General features: G+C 59.0%; 1 protein-coding gene across 1 annotated transcript; it reads right to left on the bottom strand.

The window, feature by feature from the left end:
- Positions 1–61: 61 nt before the first annotated feature.
- On the bottom strand, positions 62–18,727 carry MAPK8IP1 (mitogen-activated protein kinase 8 interacting protein 1). Its single transcript, XM_008146773.3, has 12 exons — positions 18,612–18,727; positions 8,095–8,200; positions 5,893–6,195; positions 4,301–4,382; positions 3,194–4,006; positions 2,936–3,011; positions 2,179–2,351; positions 1,838–1,947; positions 1,614–1,730; positions 1,459–1,529; positions 1,229–1,327; positions 62–871 (listed from the first exon to the last, which is right to left on the bottom strand). The coding sequence occupies exons 1-12, from the start codon at positions 18,710–18,712 to the stop codon at positions 799–801; spliced, it is 2,124 nt and encodes a 707-aa protein (XP_008144995.1). The 5' UTR covers positions 18,713–18,727; the 3' UTR covers positions 62–798.
- Between the last annotated feature and the right edge of the window lie 3,196 nt (positions 18,728–21,923).

The raw sequence follows: 21,923 nt of genomic DNA on the forward strand, positions 1-21,923 counted from the left end.
CTTTCCTGGGATGGAAATGAGCTGAGCATGGGCAGGGTCCAAGTAGATACACCCACTGCAGTCCAGACAGGAAATGGCACTTTAATAGTTGTGGCCAGGGTGACAGGACCAAGATGGGGCTACAGCCAAAGCAGCCAAGAGGCCGGGCTGGCCCGGGCCAGTGGGAAGCCGCCTTTTCCTGCCAGGGTGGGGCCCTGCTGCGGCTCTCTCCTTCCTTGAGGGGCCCCACACCTGCGGGGGCCAGCATGCCAGCGAGGTTGGAGGTGGAGCCGGCCAGAGGCCACACAAGTGACAGAGCTGGGGACAGGGATGCACCTCCACCCGCTGCTGTTTCCTTACTGGAAAGTCCTTAGGAGGAGCTGGTCTCAGCCTGAGCTCAGGGCCTTTGGTCGGGGTTGGGAGTTGGGGGCAGGGTGGGCACTTGCAGGTGGCATGGGCTTCATCAAGGCAGAAGAGAGCCAGAGGCCCTGGCAGGGGAAGTGTGGCCCAGGATGGGACAGAACCCTCTGCTCATGGTTGGGCATCCTTCCCGGCCACAGGCCTGCCCAGCCCTGCCCCCACCCAATCCCCGGGCAGCCAGCTCTGTCCTCCATAGATGAATCTAACCCCTTATATTACAATAAACTGCATTTGCCTCTCCCCATAACCCCCACCCTCCCACCCTCGGCCGATGGCCTCCACTTCCCCACCCTCTGGTGGTGGCGGGTGCCCCTCCTCAAGCAGTGCCACGTCCTGTCAGCAGCCAGCTGTCCTGGCACTGGCCTGAGGGCCCGGGGATGCAGAGGGCAGGCAGCGCTGCTACTCCAGGTAGATGTCTTCTGTGGGGCAGGTGTACTCCACAAACTGCTTGTAGAACTGCTGAAACGCTCTCCTAGGAGGCAGGAGACACATGCTGACTGGGAGGAACAGGAGCCTACCCCAGGTTCTCAAACTGGAGCCTCAGGGTCCCTGGGTGGGCTCCAGTCCCCTGGCTGCTCAGCTCTGTTCTCTGCAAACTGTGTTTCCTCAATGAGACTGCAATTGGCGAAAGGGTCTAACAGCTAAAACGTTCGGAAGCTACTCCTCGAGACCACGCAGGCCTCTCCCGAGGTCCCTGCACTGTGACCCGGAGGCGGTGTGCAGAGCTGGGGTGGGCAGAGGGTGAGGCTGAGCACGAGGATTGTGCTTGAGGGCTTGGGCCTGGGCGGGCGGGTGGGCCCGGCGCTTGGTGGGACACACACATACGTACCCCACAGATTCCGCCAAGACTTTGGTGGATTCTTCAGACACAAAGACATGGCAGGCAAACCGGTGGTCAGCGGGGTGCTTAGTGATAAACCCAAAGTACCTGTGGGAGGACAGCAGTCTGTCTGGGCAGGATGGGGGCTCAGACCCCTCCAGGCACACGCGTGGCCCCTTGTCCTGCCATAACGGCTCCAGACCCAGCCCGCACCTCGGCCTCTGCTCCTCCCCACTTACTTGTTGTTCTTTGGATGGTATCCACAGAAAGAGATGTTTTTTAACTGGAAAAAGTGGCTACATTTATTCCCCTACAGGAGGAAGAGTAGAAGAGGGTGGTCATCAGCCTGCAGGGGGCAGAGGAGGGAGAGCCGGGATGGGGCCAGGGGGGTCACCTTGGCCTCCTGGGAGTCATCAGCCTTGACGCCGATCTTCACACCCCTCACGCTGATCTCTAGGACGCAGCTGGAGGGTGGGTTAAAGTGCACGGTGAGCCGGCGGGTGGTGGCGATCTGTGGTGAGGGACAGGAACATCAGGCGTGGGGTGTCCCTCTGCCAGGAGAGGATGGGGACTGGGCTGGGGGTGGGCACCCGCTTCAGGGGAGCAGGAAGCAGGTACCTTTTGCATAGCGGCACAGAGGACGTCATTGCCCTTGTGGTAGGGAACCTGGACGGAGCCCAGGAACTTCACCCGGAACTGGTCCACCCAGTCGCTGTTTTTGGTCAGGGCTGGAAAGCAAGCATGAAAGTGAGGCGTGGCAGAGCCAGCAGAGGGTGCCACAATCCATGTATGTCTCAAACTGGCTGGGCTCCAATCAATTGTGAAACTGACCCAAAGTCACCTCTGCTTGGCCCCCTCCCCAGGTGACGAGTGCTGGAGCACAGGTCCCCCCCGGCAGCAAGTCAGGGCAGGGGAGATGTGTGGCCCGGTGGCACCAGGCAGGGGGAAAGGAACACTACCTGCCATCTGTTCAGGCTCCTTGGTGACCTCGATGGCGTAGTAGGCAGGAAAGATGCCCCGGGCCCCCGTGCGCATGTTGTAGGCCTCGTACCAGTAGTCCTCAGCCTGTAGCTCCACCAGCAGGGGGTCGTCCACCTCCAGCTCAAGTTCATCTTCATGTCGAGGCACAAACCTGTTCCCAAAGAAAGCACGTGAGGACTTCACCGCCGGCCTCTTCAGCCAGGCCTTCCATCTACGCCCCACCCTGCTCTGGGGTCTGGGAGCTGCACTGGCATCATTAGTTCAATAAACATTTGCAAAGCGTCTGTGAGCCTGTCAATGCTAACTCCTGGGGGAAACCAACGTCAATCAGATACGCAAGGGCCACGGAGGGGCGCACGGCCACGGGAGGAAGTGACCGGAGCCACTGATAACACGCGAGAGGCGATGGGAAGCAAGCACTTCCACGTGGAGGGGAGAGAGGCTGTGGGTTTGCTGTGGGGTCAGGTATCGGGTGCTGGGCGCCCTCCTGGGCTCTGGTCCCGTGCAGATCGGGTGCTTGCTCCTGCGTTCTGGCAGCGCAGCAAAGGCCACAGGGCACTGAGAACATCGGCTCCAGCACCCTGCTCATAGTTCCGAGAGGACAGACCCTGTCCCCTGGGGCTGAGAGGACGGATGAATGCCAGTGGCGGGTTGGGTTTAGGCCACGCGGTGAAGGCAGAGGCAGGGAGGGGTGGCCCGGGGGCTGCCTGGCCAGCCCAGCTCTGGTGCTCTTACCTGAAGATGGCCCGATGGGTCTGCTCCTGCTCCTCCCCGTTGATGACACAGGAGAAGAGGCCAAAGGACTCCGCACCTGTGGATGAAGGGCACTGGCTGGAGGGGGACGGTCCCAGCTCCGGTCGGGTTTGGAGGGGCAGGTAGAGAGCTCTCAGTCCTTATGCCTTGAACTGGATGGGCCTGAGGCCTCCTCCCAGGAACACCCTCGTTTCAGCTCTTCCCACCCAGGTCCCCCCACAGCTCCCGCCGCAGACTCACTGGAGGAGCGAGAGCGGCCGCTCATGAAGACGTTCAGGAACTTCTTGGAGAAGTGGACGTCGGGCTCGTCGGGGGTGGAGTCCTCAGAGAGGCAGGCAGAGGGCCTGGGCCGGGGCGCCTCCTCATATTCTTCCCCAATGGCCGACTCATAGGGCGAGGAGGCAGAGGCGCAGTTGTCATAGACAGTGGCCGAGTCACTCTCGTCACTGTAGTCTCCGAAGCACGGCCGCAGGCTCACCAGCTCCAGCTGTGCGTGCTCATCCACCACCAGCGTGTACTTGACCGAGTCGTAGGACAGCGCACTGGTGTCCGAGCTCAGAGAGGCCCGTGGAGGCGGCGGCGGCTCCCCCAGGCTCCCCCGCCACCCTCCACCTAGTGGCTCAGCCCGCTCTGGGGAGGACAAGCAGTCGAAGCCCTCATCCTCCTCACTGATGGAGGGGTGCGGCCGCCCTGCCGTTGAGGGGTAGGCAGCAGGGTCTGGATCGGAGCTGACCGACATCCGGCTCTCAGCTGGCGGCAAGAAGGCAGAGGTGGGCTCTGCAGGGTCTGGGGGCCGCTGCACTGGTGTCAGGTAGATCTCCTCGGTGGCCTCCAGCCTCACATCTGCCTGGTAGTGGATGCGGTCTCGATGCGAGTGGGCCCGGCCACCAGCTGGAGCAGCCTGAGGGACACTGGGAGGCGCCATCTGGGTGGCAGCACTGCGGCGGCAAGGGCTGTCGGTGGAGGTGCCTCGGTCTGTAGTGGGGGCGGGGCTGCTCTGGGGTGGCAGCTCATCGCTCAGGCAGATGTGTTCGTGTGCAGGTGTCTGCTCCCCTGCAGAGCAGGCAGGTCGGAGCTGAAGGCAGGTGCCCTCACCCTTGGTTCCCAGGCTACCTGCTCCCCACACTCAGCACTTTCACTCAGCACGTCACGCAGGAGCAGGCCCATGCTGGCTCTGGAGCCAGCCCTCTCACTCGCGCCACAGCTGACCTCAGATGGGCCCACTCACAGCTGTGGGATAGGCAGTTGACCTCTACGCACAAGCTGGAGGCTACTGGGTTTGCCCTCTGCATGGGGACTGGGTCAGGGCAGGTAGGAGTCCAGGTAAGGGGAAGGGTACTGACTTACCTGTCTTCAGGGGTGAGGATGATCGAGACACCCGATCCTGCCAACTGTGCTTCTTGCCCAGAGAATTATTATTCAGCGTGTCCTGTGCAGGAAACAAAAGGCCCTTGTGACAGAAGCAGTCAACAGTGCCCGGCACAGAAGGCCCTGGCCCTGCCCCCACCAGGCCATCCCTAGGCCAATGGCTGCACCCTACCCCCACCACTGGTCCAGGGCCTCACCCCAAACCCTCTCTGGAGTAGGCAGAACGGGCGGCAAGTCCCAGTCCGCCCAGCCAGGCCTACTGGCTCTAGCCAGCCCTTCCTCCTGGCTCAGGGAAGCTGGCCAAGCCTTAGGGAGATGCTTTTATCAGCCTCCACAAAGGAGGTGATGGCCGACGTGTGTGCTGGTGAGTGGGGGAGGAGGTGGGGGAGAAGCCGGAGCCATCTGGGCACAGAGTCAGACCCCCAGTTCCAGACACTGAGGATTAGGTAACATGAAGACGTTCACGTCCAACCCAAGTCCCCGGAAGCTCAGGAAGCTATGGCCTAGGGAAGGGGCAGAGGCAGCTGCAGAGCCTGAAAAGGCACGAGGAAGGGTCTCCCAGCAGCTGGCCTGGGGGCCAGGGCTGAATCATCCAAATGATGAATCCACAACGCGGTTCCATCGGCCCCCCAGGAGCACATGATGGAGGAATGACAGATGTAGTTGTCAGGGGCCCTTCCTGCTGGATCTGCCGGGCTGCCCATGCCTCAGTCTCAGCCCCCAGGAACCCTCCCCACAAGGCCTGCCTACAAGGCTCCCTACACACAACTCAGGCCCCCTTTCCTGGGAACATCCTCACAGGCCATCACATTCATGAATTTGGCTGCCAAAATCCACCCCTGAGGATCCTGGGAAAGGAACCAATCCTCTCCCAGCAGCCCCTGCACTCTCCCCCAACAGCCCACCTCCCTGAGCTCCTCCATACCCTCCTCCATACCCGTCCTCACTGGGCCTGGGAGACAAAGGGCCACAGCCACTCTCCCCCACCCTATTCAGCCCTCCTTGGCATCCAGCCACCCAGGCCAGGGGCCCGAGGCCCCCAACTCAGCCGAGCCGCTCCACCTCCCATTTCTCCTCCTGCCTTCTGGGAATTCCCAGCTGCCCACATTCACACTGGCTGCTGCCTCTGAGCGCCCCATCCCCAACTCTTACAATTTCCCAAGGCCTCCCACCACACCGGCCACTTCGTATGCCCTTTTCTCCAGGCCCTGCTTCTTGTCCACCTTAACCCCATACCCTCAGCAGGAAACCCTGCCACAGCCTGAGGTCCCAGGCTCCAAACCCTGGCAACCCCTCAAGCCCACTTCTCTTAATGCCCCGCTCCGCTCCTCTCCTTGCTCAGATCCGAGCGCTGCTCGGGGCCTTCACGCCTCCCCTCCCTCCGAAAGATCTTACCTGCCCCCGAGACCACCTCCCCAGGGACCTGCCCCCCTGGGAAGCCTTGGAAGGTCTCACCGGCCGGAGACTTCTCCCCACACCAGACCCCGCAAGTTCCTCCTCGCGCGCCCACCTCCCGGGCCTGACCCCGGGAGCCGCCCCTGCAGCCCCGCCCCACGCCGCTCGCGCCTCACCTGAGACCGCGGCACCTGCGGGAAGAGATTGAGCGTGGTGGGCCGCTTGGGTCGGTACGTGTCCCCGCCGCCCTGGCCCTGGCCCTGGCCCTGGCCGCGGGGCGCCGGCTCCTGGCGAGGCTCGGCTTCGGGCGGTCCCGCTCCCGGACGCCGCGCCGCGCGCTCCTCCTCGTCCTCCTCCTCGTCGTCCTCGGCGCCGGGAGTGTCCCCCGCCGCGTCGATCAGGTCCATCTGCAGCATCTCGGCCTGCAGCCGGCTCCCCGCGCAGCCGCCGCCCCCCGACAGCAGCCCGGCACGCGGGGGCTTCGCGGTGCAGACGGAGGGGTGTCAGGGGGCGGGGCCAGGCCGGGGCTGGGGCGGGGCCGAGGCCGCCGTGCCCCGCCCCCCGCCCCGGCGAGTCCATTCCGCGGCCGCAAAGAGGGGGAGAGAGGGAGCGGGGCAGGAGCTCGGGGAGGGGAGGCCGCGCCCGCCCGCCACCCGCCGGGATGCTTGAGGCCGCTTCCTCCCCACTCCAGTCGGAGCCTTTGACAGTCCGCACCTCTCCCCTCCCCACGGTCCCCCGCTTCCTGACTCTTCGCACCCTCCCGTTCCCTTGGCAACAGCCCGTGACCTCACCCGGCTAGGAAGCAGAGCCCAGAGTGAGGTCACCGCTGTTGCCATGGGGAGGAAGGGTCGCCTAGGAGTTCGTGCCCCGTAAGGGATGGGGTAGGGGTTAGTAGTTGAAGCGGGCAGTGAGGAAAATGGGGAAAACAGTCTCAGTTAGGCGAGGGATTACGGAAGGGCCGCAGTGCAGACCCGAGGATCTGAGCGCGGCTGGAAGAGGGATGCTGCAAGGGAGGGGCACGTGCGGGCACCGGCCCAGACACTGGCATACCCCACCCTCCAGTCCACAGGCCTTGGCCCCTCCAACCTGAGATTTCCCCTCAGGCCAGTCTAACCTTGAGAGTTCCGAGTCCTATTCTAGTTCCAGCTCTTCCACCAACTCCCTGGCACCTTGGACAGATTTCCTGACCCTCCAGGTCCCTCACCAGTTAAGCTGCCTCCCAGATTCCCAGAGAGGTGTGAAAGACCTTTGGAGCTTTCTCAGGCTCCACAGGGTATACCCCAGGGCCCTAGCTGGTTGCAGGACCACCCTCTGCAAGGCTCTGCCTGTGCATGTTGGCAGAGTGGGCATTGCGGGAAGAGAATAGGTGTATGACCTTAGAGAAACTATGTCAGGGCCCTGGGACCATTCCCCAAGCCCCGCCAGAATAAGTGACCTGTGCCTCCATCCCTTCCTAGCCTGGCCAGAGGGTGGAGGGTTGGGGTACAGGTACTTGAGGGTTATCCTCCCCCACCCACTTGGTTTCTTCTTTCCTGGCAGGCTTACAGAATCTCTTGGGAAAATAGGAGGTCAACACAGAGACAGGAACCCCATCCCAACTCTCCTTTGCTAACCACTCTCCTAGCACCATGTCTACTTTGGCCAGCCACCCTCCTGGGGGCAGAGAGAAGCTCTGGACTCTGCAACCAGCCCCATGCTTTGCCTTCCATTTCCTGACCAGTGGTTCCTTCTTTCGATTCTGAAAAGATACAGATCTCCATCTGATCCAGGTGCCCCAGATGCTGAGGACCTCCTGGCGGGATTCACAACTTTAGGGACAGAGAGAGCCATCTGTCCTGTGACAGAGCCGTGGGGTCAAATGCAGTAGCAATGCTGGGTTAACCCTCCAAATGGGCCTTCAGGGCCGTGGGCCAGAGAGGGTCTGCGAGGCCGTGTGGTGTGGTTTGGTGCAAGGGCAGCAGAGGGAGTGCTGGGCTCCGTCCTCCTGCCCCCGAGCGCTGCAGCCTCAGGCTCCACCCTGCTCTGCCTCAGGCCCTCTGCCAAGGCCACTCCCCACAGGACTGAGGGTCTTTCCGAGCTTTCCCTTAACTAAGGCCCTAACTGTTACTGTCCTAGACCTCAAGACCTCCTGCCCTCTCCCTTCTTGTGGGCACTTGAAGGAGCTACCTCCTGCCCTAACTCCTGGCCAAAAAGAAAACAAAAATTCGGATGGAGGCCCAAGATGTGCCAAGCATTGTACTGGATGTTTCCTGTATGCTGTTTCATTAATGAGGGTGCCATAGCGACCCTGAAAGCCCCTGAGTAGATGTGGGGGTGCCCTCAACCCTGTCCCTACCCATCCTGCCACCCCACTTGGGCTCCTGGGAGCCCACCCTTACCCGTAAGGACAGGGTATCTTTGCACTGCAGACTGATGCCACACTCATCGGTGATCTCTGAGAGGTCTTCATCCTCAAACTCCTCCAGGCTGATATCATGGGTGAGCCTGGTGGGGACAGGAAGCCAGAGTTACAACCCAGGGGGACCGCTCAGCCCTCGGATGTCTCCCCAGTACATCCTCCAAGGGGCAGCCCCTCGGAGGCAGATCCCAGCCCCCAGAGGATGGGACTTGGAGACCTCCGGTGCCAACGCAAGGGGTAACAACAGGCAGGGAAAGAGTTTGGGGCTCATGCCTAAAGGCAGTCTTCCTGGGGTGGCAGTGGAAGGGGAGGCTCCAGGCTACCCCTGCTCCTCCCGGCTGGGAGCTGTCCATCCCGTTGCCAAACCAGAAGCACTGCCTGGAAGGCCCAGCTGCTCCGAGCCTCAGCTCTGCCAGAGAAATGCCTCCCAGGGTCAAGGCAGGTGCCAAGGCCAGTTCACCCACGGAGAATGCGAAGAGCTGAGAAGAGACTCGGAGGGATGCCTGGAGTCGGGGGCTCCCTGTCCAATCCCTGCAGCAACAAAACCCCAGGCGCTGGCAGAGGCCAGTCCCCAGCCCCAGAGGAGTGCGCCATTCCCCCAGCCGGGAGGACGCACGCTGCCTGAGTCACAGAGCAAGGAAGGGAGACCTGGAGTCCGTGTGGGTCGTTCCCACCCATTCCAGGACAGAAGGACAGACTAGGCCGCTAGTCTGTGTTCTTGGTCTCATCTCTTCAACCACAAAATCACTTTGCCCAGGCATGGACCCTGAACAGGCTACACAGACGGGGTCAAGGAATTGGGGCTGGAGGTTTGCTGAGCTCAGGAGGCAGTGCACCCCAGCACCAGGGCACTAACTGGCTGCACTGGAACCCTCTGCCCCAGGCCAGCCCTGTGCCCCCTCTCACTGCGGTACCCACCTGCCCCAGCCCTAGGCTCCGCCTGGTTTTTGGTGTGAGTGGGACATTTTGGAGGATTCTGTGGGGAAAGTTGGGAACAATTCTGAGCCTTTTCCCAAATAAGAACAAGAGACTGAGACTTAGAGAGAGACCCACAGTCCAAGGTCACCCAGGAGAGGTGGTGGCCCAGCCCCCAGGGGAGCCTAGGAGGCCCAAGCCCTCTGCCTCTCACCTCAGTCAGCCCCAAACAGAGACTCAGAGCTCAATGGAGCTGCCCCCCAAACTTCCCCCTCCCCCCAGCCCCCACTCCCCTACCAGTGCTCCCACTGATCCTCCAACCAGCTGTCATTGTCTGGGCTTGAATCCATCTTCAGGAAGAGCTGCATGGAGAGCCCTGCCCGGCCAGGGGGCTTCGGGGCCCCAGGACCGCCCTCTCATGCCCAGAAGGGTTGGGGGGCCAGGGCTCAGGGCAGGGCTGGGGCCACAGGCCTGGGCCTGCCTTTCTGCATGCTGCCCGCTGCAGAAGCCTGGAGAGCTCATTAAAAATACATGGGCCGGGAGAGGAGGCAGCGGCTGCCGACCCAGGCCCCAGCCCAGCTCTTCCAGGCCCAGCCCTCAGCTGCAGGCAGCTTCCTCCCCCTGCGACGCTGATGCCCAATGCCGCCGTGCCGCCTCCCCGAGGGATCAGGTTACTGCAATCAATGCTACCAGCTCCACCTGCCCTTCCAATGCCCCTGTCGGGGGCTGGGGTGGCCCCCCTCCCTGGCCCAGGCTGGTAAGCAGATCACAGAAATCTGGGCGGTTTACCCCCAAAAGCCAGCCCCTGATCTGCTTTAAAGGGCCAGCGCCACACTCAGGATGCCTGATGACCAGATGGGGGTGGGGGTGGGGTCCTCTGAAACTCTCCATGAATGGATGCCCACAGCTACATGCTCAGCCCCACACTTCACCAGAGAGGGTTCTGTAGGCCCAGGCAGTATTCAGACAGGGCTGACCAGGCAGCTCTATTGCCCACTGAGTGCAGCCGAGAACCCTGCCCCCTGACTAAGGCTCTGTCCTTCAAGCACCCAGGAAGTGTCTATGGGCAAGGAGGCTCCACGGCCAGGGAAGGGGCAGACCCTGGGGGGGGGGGGGGGCCTTCGTGGCAGAGCTGGAAGGGTGGCCTGGGAGGTAATGAGCCTTCTGTCACTTCAGAGTGACCTAAGCAGAAGCTGGAAGGCCCCTGGAGGGAACGGCAGAGAGGAATTGGGACCAGGGCAAGGGGGCCTTCTCTAATCTGGAGCCCGAGGGTAGGGAAGGTGTGGTGTGGAAGTGGGGGCAGGCTGGGGAGGACCGTGCAGCCTACAAGCCAGAGAGGCTCTGTTCAGCCAGGCCAGCACAGGGTGGTGACCCTGGCCCTGAACCCCGGGTGGCGGGCACTAAGTAAACGACGAATATACACGGGCGAGAAGGCACCCCTGGGACTCAGCCAGCACCAGGGAACCCCGAGATGCCCTCAGACTCTTCCCGCTCTGCTGGTGACCCCTGCACACATCTACTTCCCTCCCTCACTGCCCAGCCCTGGTCCAGCTCCTGCCTCTGCAGACCTCCCCACTGGCCTGCCCGCATCAGTCTCCCCAAGCCTGCACCACTCCACCCACCTACCACTGTCTGAAACACCACCCCTGCCCTCCACCCAGGGGCCCTGCTGGCAGCTGACTCCGTGGCCTGGCATCCTAGGTCTCCAGCTCCTCTGCGTCCCCTGCAGCTGCCTCCCCAGGTCTAACGTAGAGCTCGTATGGAGCACATGGCAGGCTCTCACCTGAGCTTGCTGGAAGAAGCCTCCGTTAAGCCGCTCCTCAGAAAGCCCCCTGCTTCCCCCCCTCCGTGCTAGTGCCTTACAGCCCTCCTGGCCACACTCGCTGGTCCAGTCATCCTCTTGCTTGTGGTAGGTGTCGCCAGCTGTGTGGGCTCAAGACAGTGCGGTGGGGTGTCTGCCCTCAGACACTCCCAGTTTGCTCCAAAGGTGGGTGGAGCTCACATCCCCCCCTCGGTCCCAGCAGGTGATGACTACAGGTCCCCTCCCTCCCAGCTACAAGCCCCTGAGGGCAGAGGGCAGGTCCTCCTGCACACACCGGGTACTGGGCACAGGCCTGCTACAGGCATGTCAATGACTTCCTTAGCTTGCTCCCCAGCTCATCTCCACACCCTCAGACCGCTGATATTCCCCCTTCCGGGGATGGCAGGTCTGGGGTCGGGCAGGGACAGCTGTTTCATCCTTCACAGAGGAGGAAGCAGAGGTCACCTGGGGATCAAGAGCACCTGCACTTGATCCCCAGCTCCATCGGGCGGGTTAAAGGAGCTCCTTATCTTTCTTTTCTCTCATAAGCCATTATCCGGCTTGGAAGCCAGAGGCCTGAGATCAGATCCCGGCTCCACTTACGAGGAGCAGCGGCTCCATCTCCGGAGCAGAAGCCGGCCGTGCCCTGCCTCTCCCTCCGTCCTCACTACAACCTTGGGAGAGGGTTTATTTTGCCCATTTTCCAGATGGGGACTCAGGCTCAGACATAAGGTGTCGTGGGTCCCATATATAAAATGGGGCCACCCACACCTGCCCACCCACCTCCAGGGTGCTGGCGAGGATTCACAGAGCAGAGTGTTTGTGAATTGCAGTGCTGGGACCAAAGACCAAGGATGGACCGGTCAAGGAGCCCCCTCTGCAAGCCACCCATCTCCACCCCCATCCCCACCCACCCTGGCCCTGCCTTTCCTCCTGCTCCTCCGGGCCCCGCGTCATTCAGGAAGCCCTTTGTGGAGGGAAAGCTAATTAGACCCTTGGTTCCTCCAGGCTCAAGGAAGGCAACTGTGGGCAGGAAGGGGGAAAGAAAAGATGGAGGGGAGGAGGGAGCAGAGGAATGGAAGAAGGAGGGAGGTTTCCTCTGGATCCCACTATCCACCATCCCCATGGAAACCTGAGCCCTGAGTCCCAGGAGGCAGCCTCAAGCTGACTCACACGCCCCCTGCAGGTCTCCATCCCTGGCCTCTAGACCTGGACACTCAGCAGCTTCCCTTCGCTCAGCCACACGAGTGAGACATTCCCGAGGTCTCATCCGTATTAACCTTGGTGACTCTGTGTCATGAGTTTGGTCTCTGGAGACTGCCCTGACCTGGGATCTGTGTTTATATTTGAGCCCCGCTCTTTGCGTTAACCTTACCCTAGCCCAGGGCCGGGTCCTGCCTTCTGACCCAGCAGGCTCCTCGCTGCATTCTGCACATGCCATTCTCCACATTCCCACCCTCCCTGAGCCGAGTTCTGACATGAACATGCCTTTTGTGTTCTGATGTTTATTCCATGGCCTTTTCCCTTGCCGTGTGCAGTCACACCACGCTGTTCTCCTCTTCCCCCTCCTCCACCCCACCCACCCCACCGCAGCCCCAGCCCTTTCTAGTTTGCTGTTTCAACCCACGAGAGTTAGAACTGTATGCAAAGTAAGAGTTACGTGGTGAAGTGCTGAGGCTTTAGCTGAGCAAGGTCAAAGCTAAGCCAGGCACTGGGCTGTCCAGAGGCCATTCTTGTCTTCCTGCTTGTGGCTCTCCTGGAGCGAGGTAAGGATGCTGCTGGCTGAGTGACCTCGGGTCCTGGCCATGGTGCCCCACGCATGGGCCCCTCTCTCGACAGAGAGCATGGGTGGTCCAAGGGCCCAGCCTCTCTCTGCCTTCTGAGCGCTGTGGCTCCCCGTGGTTCTCAGCACACCTGTGGATCGGCTGCTCATTCCCCTCTGGCTCCCCTACAGGCCATTCTCCCCTGGGCAACCAAAACCAACGTTTGAAAGGCAAATTTAGTCCTGTCACCCCTCCCCAGCTCAGGATCCTTTAATAGCTTCCCCTGTCCCCACCACTGCCTTAGGGAAAGGGGCCAAAATTCTCACCTGGGGCCTGAAGGCTCAGCAGGGCCTGCTCTTCCCTGTAGCCTATATCACCCAACCCCTACCCCGTACGCCATGTCTCCAGCTCCCAGCTCTCTAGACTCCTGCCCCACTGGCTCCCTCAACAAAGTCTTCTCTGACCTCCTGACCAGGCCAAACAGCCCTGCTACTGGTCCTTAGTCCCTCCTGCTGGGTATTCCCGGTCACTGTAATTTTACCTTTGGGTTCTACAGACTCCGGTGGGCTCCCCTTAGAGGCGGTTGGTCCATAGGGTGGGATCATGTCTCTCTTGATGAACCATGTGTGGTGCCTAACAGCTACTTAATAAATGGTGCCGAGTGAATGAACCCCTGGAGTCCCCAGGTCTTTCTCGATTTTTCCCCTTGGAAATCTCTAAGTCAGTTCTCCTTTCAACTCAACTTCCTGTGTGCCCACCCACATCAGAGTCGGGGTAGGATGTGTAGGCCTCTGGGAAGGCAGGACTGGCTGAAACGGTGCGGTGGGGGCGAGCCAGGCCCAGCTGCACCCTCAGAACCTTCTCTCCACCCACCCCCAGCTCTGGAAGGACACAGGTCGGGCTGGGTTTGTTCCTCTGATCTGGAATTCCCTTCCCAACCATGTCCACATGGGGTCATCTCCAGTAAAGTGAATCCAACCCCAGAAACCAAATCCAAGCAACAACCCCTATTACGGTTACCAGATGTCTGATCTGGTTAAACTCCTTGGTGCCCATACGCAGCAAGGACTCTGGGATTTGACTTTTGGGAAACTCCCCTGAGAAGACAATCCCACACGTGGAAAACCTCGTTCACAGGACCGTATTCCTCACACCAGCAAACCACGGAAAACAACCACAACAGCCCAGCACCAGGCTGGTTAAACCGTGCCCGCCCCGTGGAGGGAACACTACGTAGCCTTTTGGATGAACGTTATGAAGTCTGTGTATTAATGTGGAAAATGGCAACCAATATAGTGAGCAAAGAGCCAGAACGCGTGTCCTGTGGTTTCACGCGATGAATCACACACAGGAAGCAACATGAACGGGAACGTGGTGGGGAGGTGAGCTGGGACCTGCGTAGCGATGTCCTCTCTGAGGCGTCCGTGGCCACCTCTCCCACTGAGATGAGACTCCCACGGCCTTTGGGCTCAGCCCAATCCTCTCCAGACCGAGACCCCAAACCAGCTGCCTACTGGAATCCTCCTTTTGGGTCCCCCAATGACCACCGACCTGGAATGCAGCAGGCCTAAGAACAATTTCACCTCCCTGCTCGCCAAACCTCTCCCGTTGGGCACTACATCCCCGAGGCGCTCAGGAGCAACCAGGACCCATGGCAGGACCCCTGCCTCTCCTCACTCCTCACACCAGATCCCTCCACACCTTCCTCACACCCTCTCCCGTCCTTCCTCACGCAGGACGGCCAGGAGTCCCCTGCTTCCCCGTCCACTCTCCGCCCAGCAGCCGGGGAGACCTTCCCCACACACGGAACTGCTCCCTGCCTAAACCATGCTGTTCCCCACTACCTGTCAGTGAACACGTCAGGTCCCTACGTGGCCTTCGAGTTCTGCACTCCCTGCTCTCCACACTCGTGCCAGACTGGGTGGCAGACACCCTGCCTACTCTCTCTGGTCTTGGGCCCAGGCTATCCCCTCCCTCTTCACCCCTCCTCCTCTTGGGTGATACCCACAAGGCCTGAGCTGAGAGGACCCTATCCTGACCTGCTGACCCCCAGGCCCCTGACCTTAGCCACGCACCCCTCACAGCCTGTGTAGGAAGGCCTTGTCCATCTGTCTGACACCACCGCCTGCATGACGACCAGGCCATGCCTGCCTCTGGAGGGACTCTCTGGGGAGCCTGGCAAAGGGTAAATATATGTTGAGTGAACCCCAAGGATGAGCCAAGTGTGTCCCCTCGTGAAGAGATAAGTAAGGAGGCCCCTGCACCTCCCGGTGGCCTCTCTCATCCCTGAGGCACTGTGTTGGGGTAAGAGCACCACGATCCAAGGAGTCATGAGGCCACTATCCCCGCTCTGCCACTAACTTGCTGTGTGTTCTCGGGAAGCCACTCAGCTTCTGTTTCCTCTGAGGTAAGAGGGGAGGAGTTGGTTTGGATGAGCTGATTTCTAATGTCTTTCATCCATAAACCCAGGGCAGGCTGCTCACTTTACTTTCCAAGCATCTTTTTAAAATATATTTTAAAAAGTTATGCTTACACTATAATGTAGTCTATTAAGTGTGCAATAGCATTATGTCTAAAAAAAACAAAACAACAAAAACCCACCAATGTATATAACTTAATTAAAAAGACTTTATTGCTAAAAATGCTAACCATCATTTCAGCCTTCAGCAGGTCATAATCTTTTTGCTGCTGGAGGGTTTTGCCCCCTATTTGTAAAAAAAAAAAAAAAAAAAGCAATATTTGTGAAGTGCAATAATATGAGATATGCCTGTCATGGACATGTATCTTTTTCATTTTAAAATTATTGTGTAAGTTACACAATTTGTTGTAAAAATGGGTTACAATATTTTTTGTAAAAATAAGAAGTCAAATAATACAGCAGTATGTACAGTAAGTACAAATCCCTCCTCCTACATCATGTTCACAGGCAACTACTAGTAACTGGTTGCAGAATTTATACTCAGAAAAGAGACCCCACATGTTTATTTACACCAACTACAATGAACTCCCCACCCTTCCGGGTCTACAGCATGCTGACACCCCCCCCCCCCCCCCCCCCCCCCCCCCCCCGCTCTCCACACACACACACCAACTCTCTGTCAACATTCCAGGGAGCTCTCTCTTCAGGGCGGCTCTCAAATCAGACTGCCTGGGTTAAAACCCCAGCTCTGCCACTTACCCCACTTTTTTTAAAAAAATATATTTTTATTGATTTCAGAGAGGAAAGGAGAGGGAGAGAGAGATAGGAACATCAATGATGAGAGAGAATCATTGATCGGCTGCCTCCTGCACACCCCACACTGGGGTTCGAGCCCACAACCCAGGCATGTGCCCTGACTGGGAATCGAACCGTGACCTCCCGGTTCATAGGTCAACACTCAACCACTGAGCCACGTCAGCCAGGTGTTACCCCGCTTCTTTATTCCTCAGTTTCTTCCATTGTAAAGTGGGAATAGCATGTGGCTCGGGGGGGAGTGCTCTTGTGCAAAGAGCGCTCAGAATGGTGCCCAGGCCAAGCGGGCGCCTCGCAGGTGCCAGCGCGTCCACTGCTACTCTCTGACAACGTGCACTGCTATTTCCTGTTCTCCAGTGGGGCAGCACCCAGTTTTATCCTCAAGTAAGTAAGGAACCAGTAAAGCATCATTGAGCACCTGCTCGATGCTGGCCATTGGGTGAATCGAAGTTTAGGCACTGACTCCTTATGCCTTCTGGAAGCTGACAGTGGTGCTGGGGGCACACGGGCACACACCAGATAATAATAATAATAGCAACAACAGCCCTGCAGGACTGCAGCTCTCCACAGTTCTTGAAACGTTCAACATGTGTTCTCTCATCCAAGTCTCAGGATGGCCCTGTGCAGACACCGAAGCCGGCCTCGCGGAGCAGAAGCAGGGGCTCAGAGGGTTAGGTGCCCAGCCTCAAGGCACACGGGTAAGAAGGCTAAGCTAGGACTCAAACCCAGGCCAGCTGGATCCACGACTCTCCAAAGATCCACCAGAGAGCAGTAACCATCCAGGGTTAACCTGAGCGAGGCTGAGGGACCTGAGAGGCTGGGCAAGGGAAAGGGCAGCGGGGACTGCTGGAGCCAACAGGGCAGGCCACGTGGGGCTGGGGACACAGCTCTGATTATTCCCACCAGCCGGCCTCGTCTCCACAGCCAGGCCATGGTGTCCTGGAGGGCCGGCCCATGCCCCCGCCTTGACATGCTGCCACCCTTGCCCAACTTGGCCGGGATGGGACACACTCACTGGCTGGCATCCACCTTGTCACTCTTCTCCCTACAGTGTCCATGATAACCTGCCTGAGGGGCAGGGAGCGATGGAGAGCGATGGAGACCAGGAGGCCGCTGAGGGGACGCAAAGCCTGGAGGTAGAGTGGATTGAACACACAGACCTGGATCCAGTTCAGCCTCAGGCTCTGACTTCCTCGGGGTCCTTGGGCAAGCCTCCTGCCGCCCTGAATCTCAGCCTCTCTGACAATGTGCACTCATTCTCTTGTGTAGAGAATGGGTAGACGGATCCCCACGCCCAGGGTGGCTATGAGAGCTAAATAGCCAGCACTGGGAAACTGTCTGAACAGGAAGGAGCTATATAAGTGCCCGCTAGTCCGAAGGAAGGGCTGACACTTGTTAAGCACCGGCTTAACAAGTACATTAAGGGATCAATAATATTAATTAGCTCACCTCAAAGATGGGACTCAAGGAGGACAAACACCTGCCCAGATAATGCAGCAAGAAAGTGGTGGAGCTAGGATTTGAACCCAGGTCCCCCTAAGCCCACTGTACTCCCGCTGCAGGGGGGCCTCCAGGTAGGAGGGCAGTGCTTGTCCAGAGGCAGCGTGTGTCCTGCCAGGTGGAGTCAGTCTCAGACCTCAGCCTTGTTACCCTGAGGCACTAATCACAAAGGCCCTATCCCTTGAGCCTTCAGGCCTGGCCTCCTCCATCTGGTCCCCCTCCCGCTGGTCCCCCCAGTTCAGCTCAGGGCCTCAGGGGAGGTTTCCAGTCCTGATGATGCCATTAGAAACCCACAGGGGTCCCTGCCCACCTGAGGGCCAGGCAGCCAGCAAGCCCCTGGTGGGAAAAGGGGCTGGCGCCAGAGCCCAGCTGGGGCCTGGCTGGGGTGGGAACCCCAGGAGAGGGGAAGGCATCAGCTCATTAGATGGAAAAACAATGGGGTATGTCTAGGCCTCCTGCTCCTAGGCTCTGGAGCAGTGATACCTCCTCATCCTCCTCTACAACTAAGGCCAGGATTATGCGGAAGGCACACCAACCCTTCCCCACAACACCCACTGTCTACTTCTCTGAAATCCATCTTCCAATCGCCTAACACCAGAGAGGGGGCAGGAAGTGGGATGAAGAGGAGCACAGATCAGGGTCCTGGGTCCTTACTCCAGCAGGGATCCTCCTCCCCCAATGTTCCTGGCTGTACCTGGGCCATCCATTCCAGACTCCCCCTCCCGCAGCTGGGCCTAGGATCTCTGGGCTAAGACTGAGCCTTCTGCACCTGCACACACCTGACAAAGTCGTTGCTTGTCCAAATCCACAGAGGGTCCTGGCCAGGCAGGACTCCCTCCTTCCAGCACCAAGGTTGTCGGTTGCCCCAAGAAACTGGTCCCGCGGGACACCCAGTCTAACCCCATCTTTATGGCAGGCTTCGGACTGGACACAGGCAAGCCCACCTGCCTCCTCTGAGATCTCAACCAGATCCCAGGCCACAAAGTGGGGGAGAAGGCAGCCTCCGCGCCCCCTCCTCCGATTTCAGCTCAGAATCTCTATTCTAGGACATGGAATGGCGGAGGGAGCTGGCTGCACCACGAATATGCAGCGGCTATAAGTCTGGACTTGAGGCTGAGGGGATTCTGGGAGCTCTTTCCAGGGAAGAGACCCCATCCCCAGGCCGCCCTCTCATTCCCGGAGGTCTGGTGTGTGCGCGCTGGGGGCGGAGCGGGGTGGGGTGGCGGGTGAGTCGGAGCAGATCAGTCCCGGCTGAAGGGCGGGGCGCAGAGGCCAGGGATTCTCACCTGAAATTGGGCGGCGACGCGATGTGGAGCCCCAGGAATGGGGAGGCGGCAGGCGGGGTCGCGGCCCCCCCGCTCGGGCCGCCGCTCTCTCGCTCCGCCATTCCCCGGCACAGCCCTGGCCATCCGGGCGGCGCACGGCGCGGAGGCGGCGGTGGCGGCAGCGGAGAGGAAGGAGGAGGGGGCGCGGCGAGAGGCCGCCGCGGCGGCGGGGATCGGGCTTGACCCTTGCGGCCCTACACCAGCGCAGGGCAGAGCGCGGTTCCGGACGGCACCCCGCTCTCGGGACTGGCGGGAGCGCCGCCGCGCGCGCCCCCGGGCTCTGCCGGGGGTCCCGTGCGCCCCGCCCCGTTAGCCCCGCCCACTCGCGCTCTCCATGGTGCTGAAGTCGTGGCCCCCGCAGCCCCCAGGGCTTGGCCTAGTTTCACCCTAAATCACACACGGACTTCGCTGTCTCCTGCCCCTTCCGCAAAGCGCCCTCCTCCCGTGCCTTTTCGGCTAGTAGGAGGGGATGGGCCTAGCGCCCAGGTATCAGGTAACTAATTGCGGGACCAGGGACCCAGGGCCCTGCTTGGCCCCCCCCCCCCCCCGCAGCAGCCAATAAGGCGGACTGGAAAGGCGGGTAGTGGAAGAAGACAAAGGTGAGAATGTGTCTGAGTGCGCTCCTAGAACAGACAGGTTTGGAGTCTGACCCTCCAAGTGAATAGGTGATGTGGTCTTGCACTCGTGACTTAACAATCCTAAGGTTTGCTTTTTCTCATCTGGGAATGGGAACAATAATGGTTCCTCACATGGTTGTTCTGGGGTTGAAACGTAATATCAATGTATTGTTACAGAGGCTGAAAAGAGCCCATCTCCTGTTGGGGTTCAGGTCACACCCCATCTTGTCACCTTACCTTAAGGAGACCCTCCTAAGGACTCTACCTAGAGGGTCTTCTCTCTAAAGATTGACCCAAGCCCCATTTCAGCCCCAAGCAGCTACTAATGGAGAACTAAACCCTTCCTCTTGGCTTCTGCCTCTCAGCTTCTCCTTTTCCATGTCCAGACTTTCCAAGATTTTTCCTTTTCTCAACGTCTCAACTGCAGTTCCTGCAGAGCATCCCTCTTTTGTACCCACAGACACCCCATAGCTGGCTTCACATATCCTTTTTCAAAATATATTTTTATTGATTTCAGAGAGGATGGGAGAGGGAGAGAGAAACATCAATGATACGGGAGAATCAATTATCAGCTGCCTCCTGCATGCCCCTAAGTGGGGATCGAACCAGCATCATAGGCATGTGCCCTGACTGGTAATCAAACTGTGACTTCATGGTTCATGGGTCAACGCTCAACCACTGAACAATGATGGCCAGGCATGGCTTCTCACATTCTAAGACTCTGGGCCTTTCCTTTTACCGCCCCTCCCGCCCCCCACCCAGTTACCTTCTTGTGATTCTTTGGGTTTTTTTTGTTGTTGCTCCCTCCAGCACCTCTATCCATGTTAGGTTTAGGCTGTGATTTGTTTCTTCCTGGTCTTCTCTCCCCTAAGGCTAGTTCTGCAAGTCCTTTCACAGAGCATGGATTGCTGGACATGCAGTCTGCTGGCCAAGGCCAGGGCCCCAGCTTTGGTGGGTCATAGAGCTGCTAGCCAAACCTCACTGGCTTCTCTTGGCCACTCGAGACAACCAGACAGGTCCTGTCCTTCACCCCTCCCTGAAGAAGGGACAGAGCAAACTGTTTCACAGCTTGCGGAACCCTATTTACAAACCTGGACTGCCAACTGGTTAATCACCCCCTTTTCCTTCAATGTAGCACCCAGCAAAGAGCTGCAGGAACCAGACCTTCAGCAAACCCCCAGCTCCAGCCCCAAGAACAGATACCCCATGCATGGAGCCAAAGGCCTTGGTTTCCCTGCCCCAGGCCCAGAGGAATGGCCACTTTACCTTTCCTGCTATCTTGGCCCAGACTCCTTTCACTGTGCCCAAATAGTACCCACCTACTGCTATGATGCCTGGCTTTTCCTCCCAGGAAAGCAATCTTACTATCACAGCTAATAATTGTTCCTTAGAGTGTGTGTTTGTCTCAACTAGGGGGCATCTCAGGTTAGGTGTGTGTGTGTGTGTGTGTGTGTGTGTGTGTGTGTGTGTGTGTAGGAAAACTCCATCTTTTGGAACATTTTGCTCAGGAACAAAGGTATCCCTTGTTCTTAGCTCCTGAGGCTAAGCCAAGGCCACATTAGATAGAAGCCAGGAGAAGGGAGAGAGGGAAGGGGGCCATCAGCGGCTTCAAAGCAGAGCCAAGAATGAAGCAAGTCCCAGAGTCAAGTCCCTCTCTTTCCCCCTTCTCACTCTATGCAGGGCAGCTTGTGATATGCTTGCTCCTTGCCTGAGCCCCTTCCCACAGGAAGTTGGCGTGTGGGCTAATGTTCTCACGTCCAGTGGTCACAGGAAAGCCCATGAACACTGCACAGAGAGGACCACTCTGGTCAGATGGCATGAGACAATCAGCTTCCAGGCCCTGGTCTTGGCTGTGGGCAAATCTCGACCACCTAACCAAAGCATGCATCCCTTCCGCACCACACAGCTTTGGCTTAAGTGGTGGAGTTGAGGTAAAGGATGGACCCAGGGCCTGACTGATCCCCAGCCTGGGGGATTTAAGCAGACCAAAGGCTGGCCAATGCAGAGAGAACTCAGGAACCTCATCCTGGGCCTGGAGTGCTCTGTGCCATCCTGGCTGATTGACCCCCACCTCTGACAAAGATCTGGTGCTCCAGTTGCTCACTGAGAAGTCTCCCCCTACCTCTATCTCTCCCCAACCCCACCTCCCTGCCACCTCCAAGGCGGGGTGAGAGGCTCCTGGTCCCAGCAGAACCAAGATGGTCTGGCTTAAGGCTTTGCTCAGGCTCAGCCTTACTCTCAGTCCTCGGACCTCCCACGAGATTGACGACAGCACAGCTTTGCTCAGACAGGATCAGACATTTATGAAACAAGTGAATGTTCACAGACAAACTGTGGGAGAAACACACTTTCCCAGCAATAGAAAATCTCTATATAAAGTGCATTTTGCCTGTGACCATTTCTTCCCCATGCTGGCCCTTGGATCAGGATTTGGGGCAACGCTCCGCAACAGCCCCCAGGGACACCCGGGCCAGGAGAGGGGAGGCACAAAGGCATCATGAAGCTCCAGGCCACCGGATGCACCCTTTCCTCACCCACTCTGCCCAGCTTCTGGAGTAGACCACTCTATTCCACTGGGAATGGGCCAGCATACCAGGGGTGATGAAGTAGGGGTACGTGGTCTGGCCAACTTATTATACCTTAGGGAAGAGAGCCA

Source organism: Eptesicus fuscus, chromosome 13, assembly GCF_027574615.1.
Source record: "Eptesicus fuscus isolate TK198812 chromosome 13, DD_ASM_mEF_20220401, whole genome shotgun sequence".
NCBI lineage: Eukaryota > Metazoa > Chordata > Mammalia > Chiroptera > Vespertilionidae > Eptesicus > Eptesicus fuscus.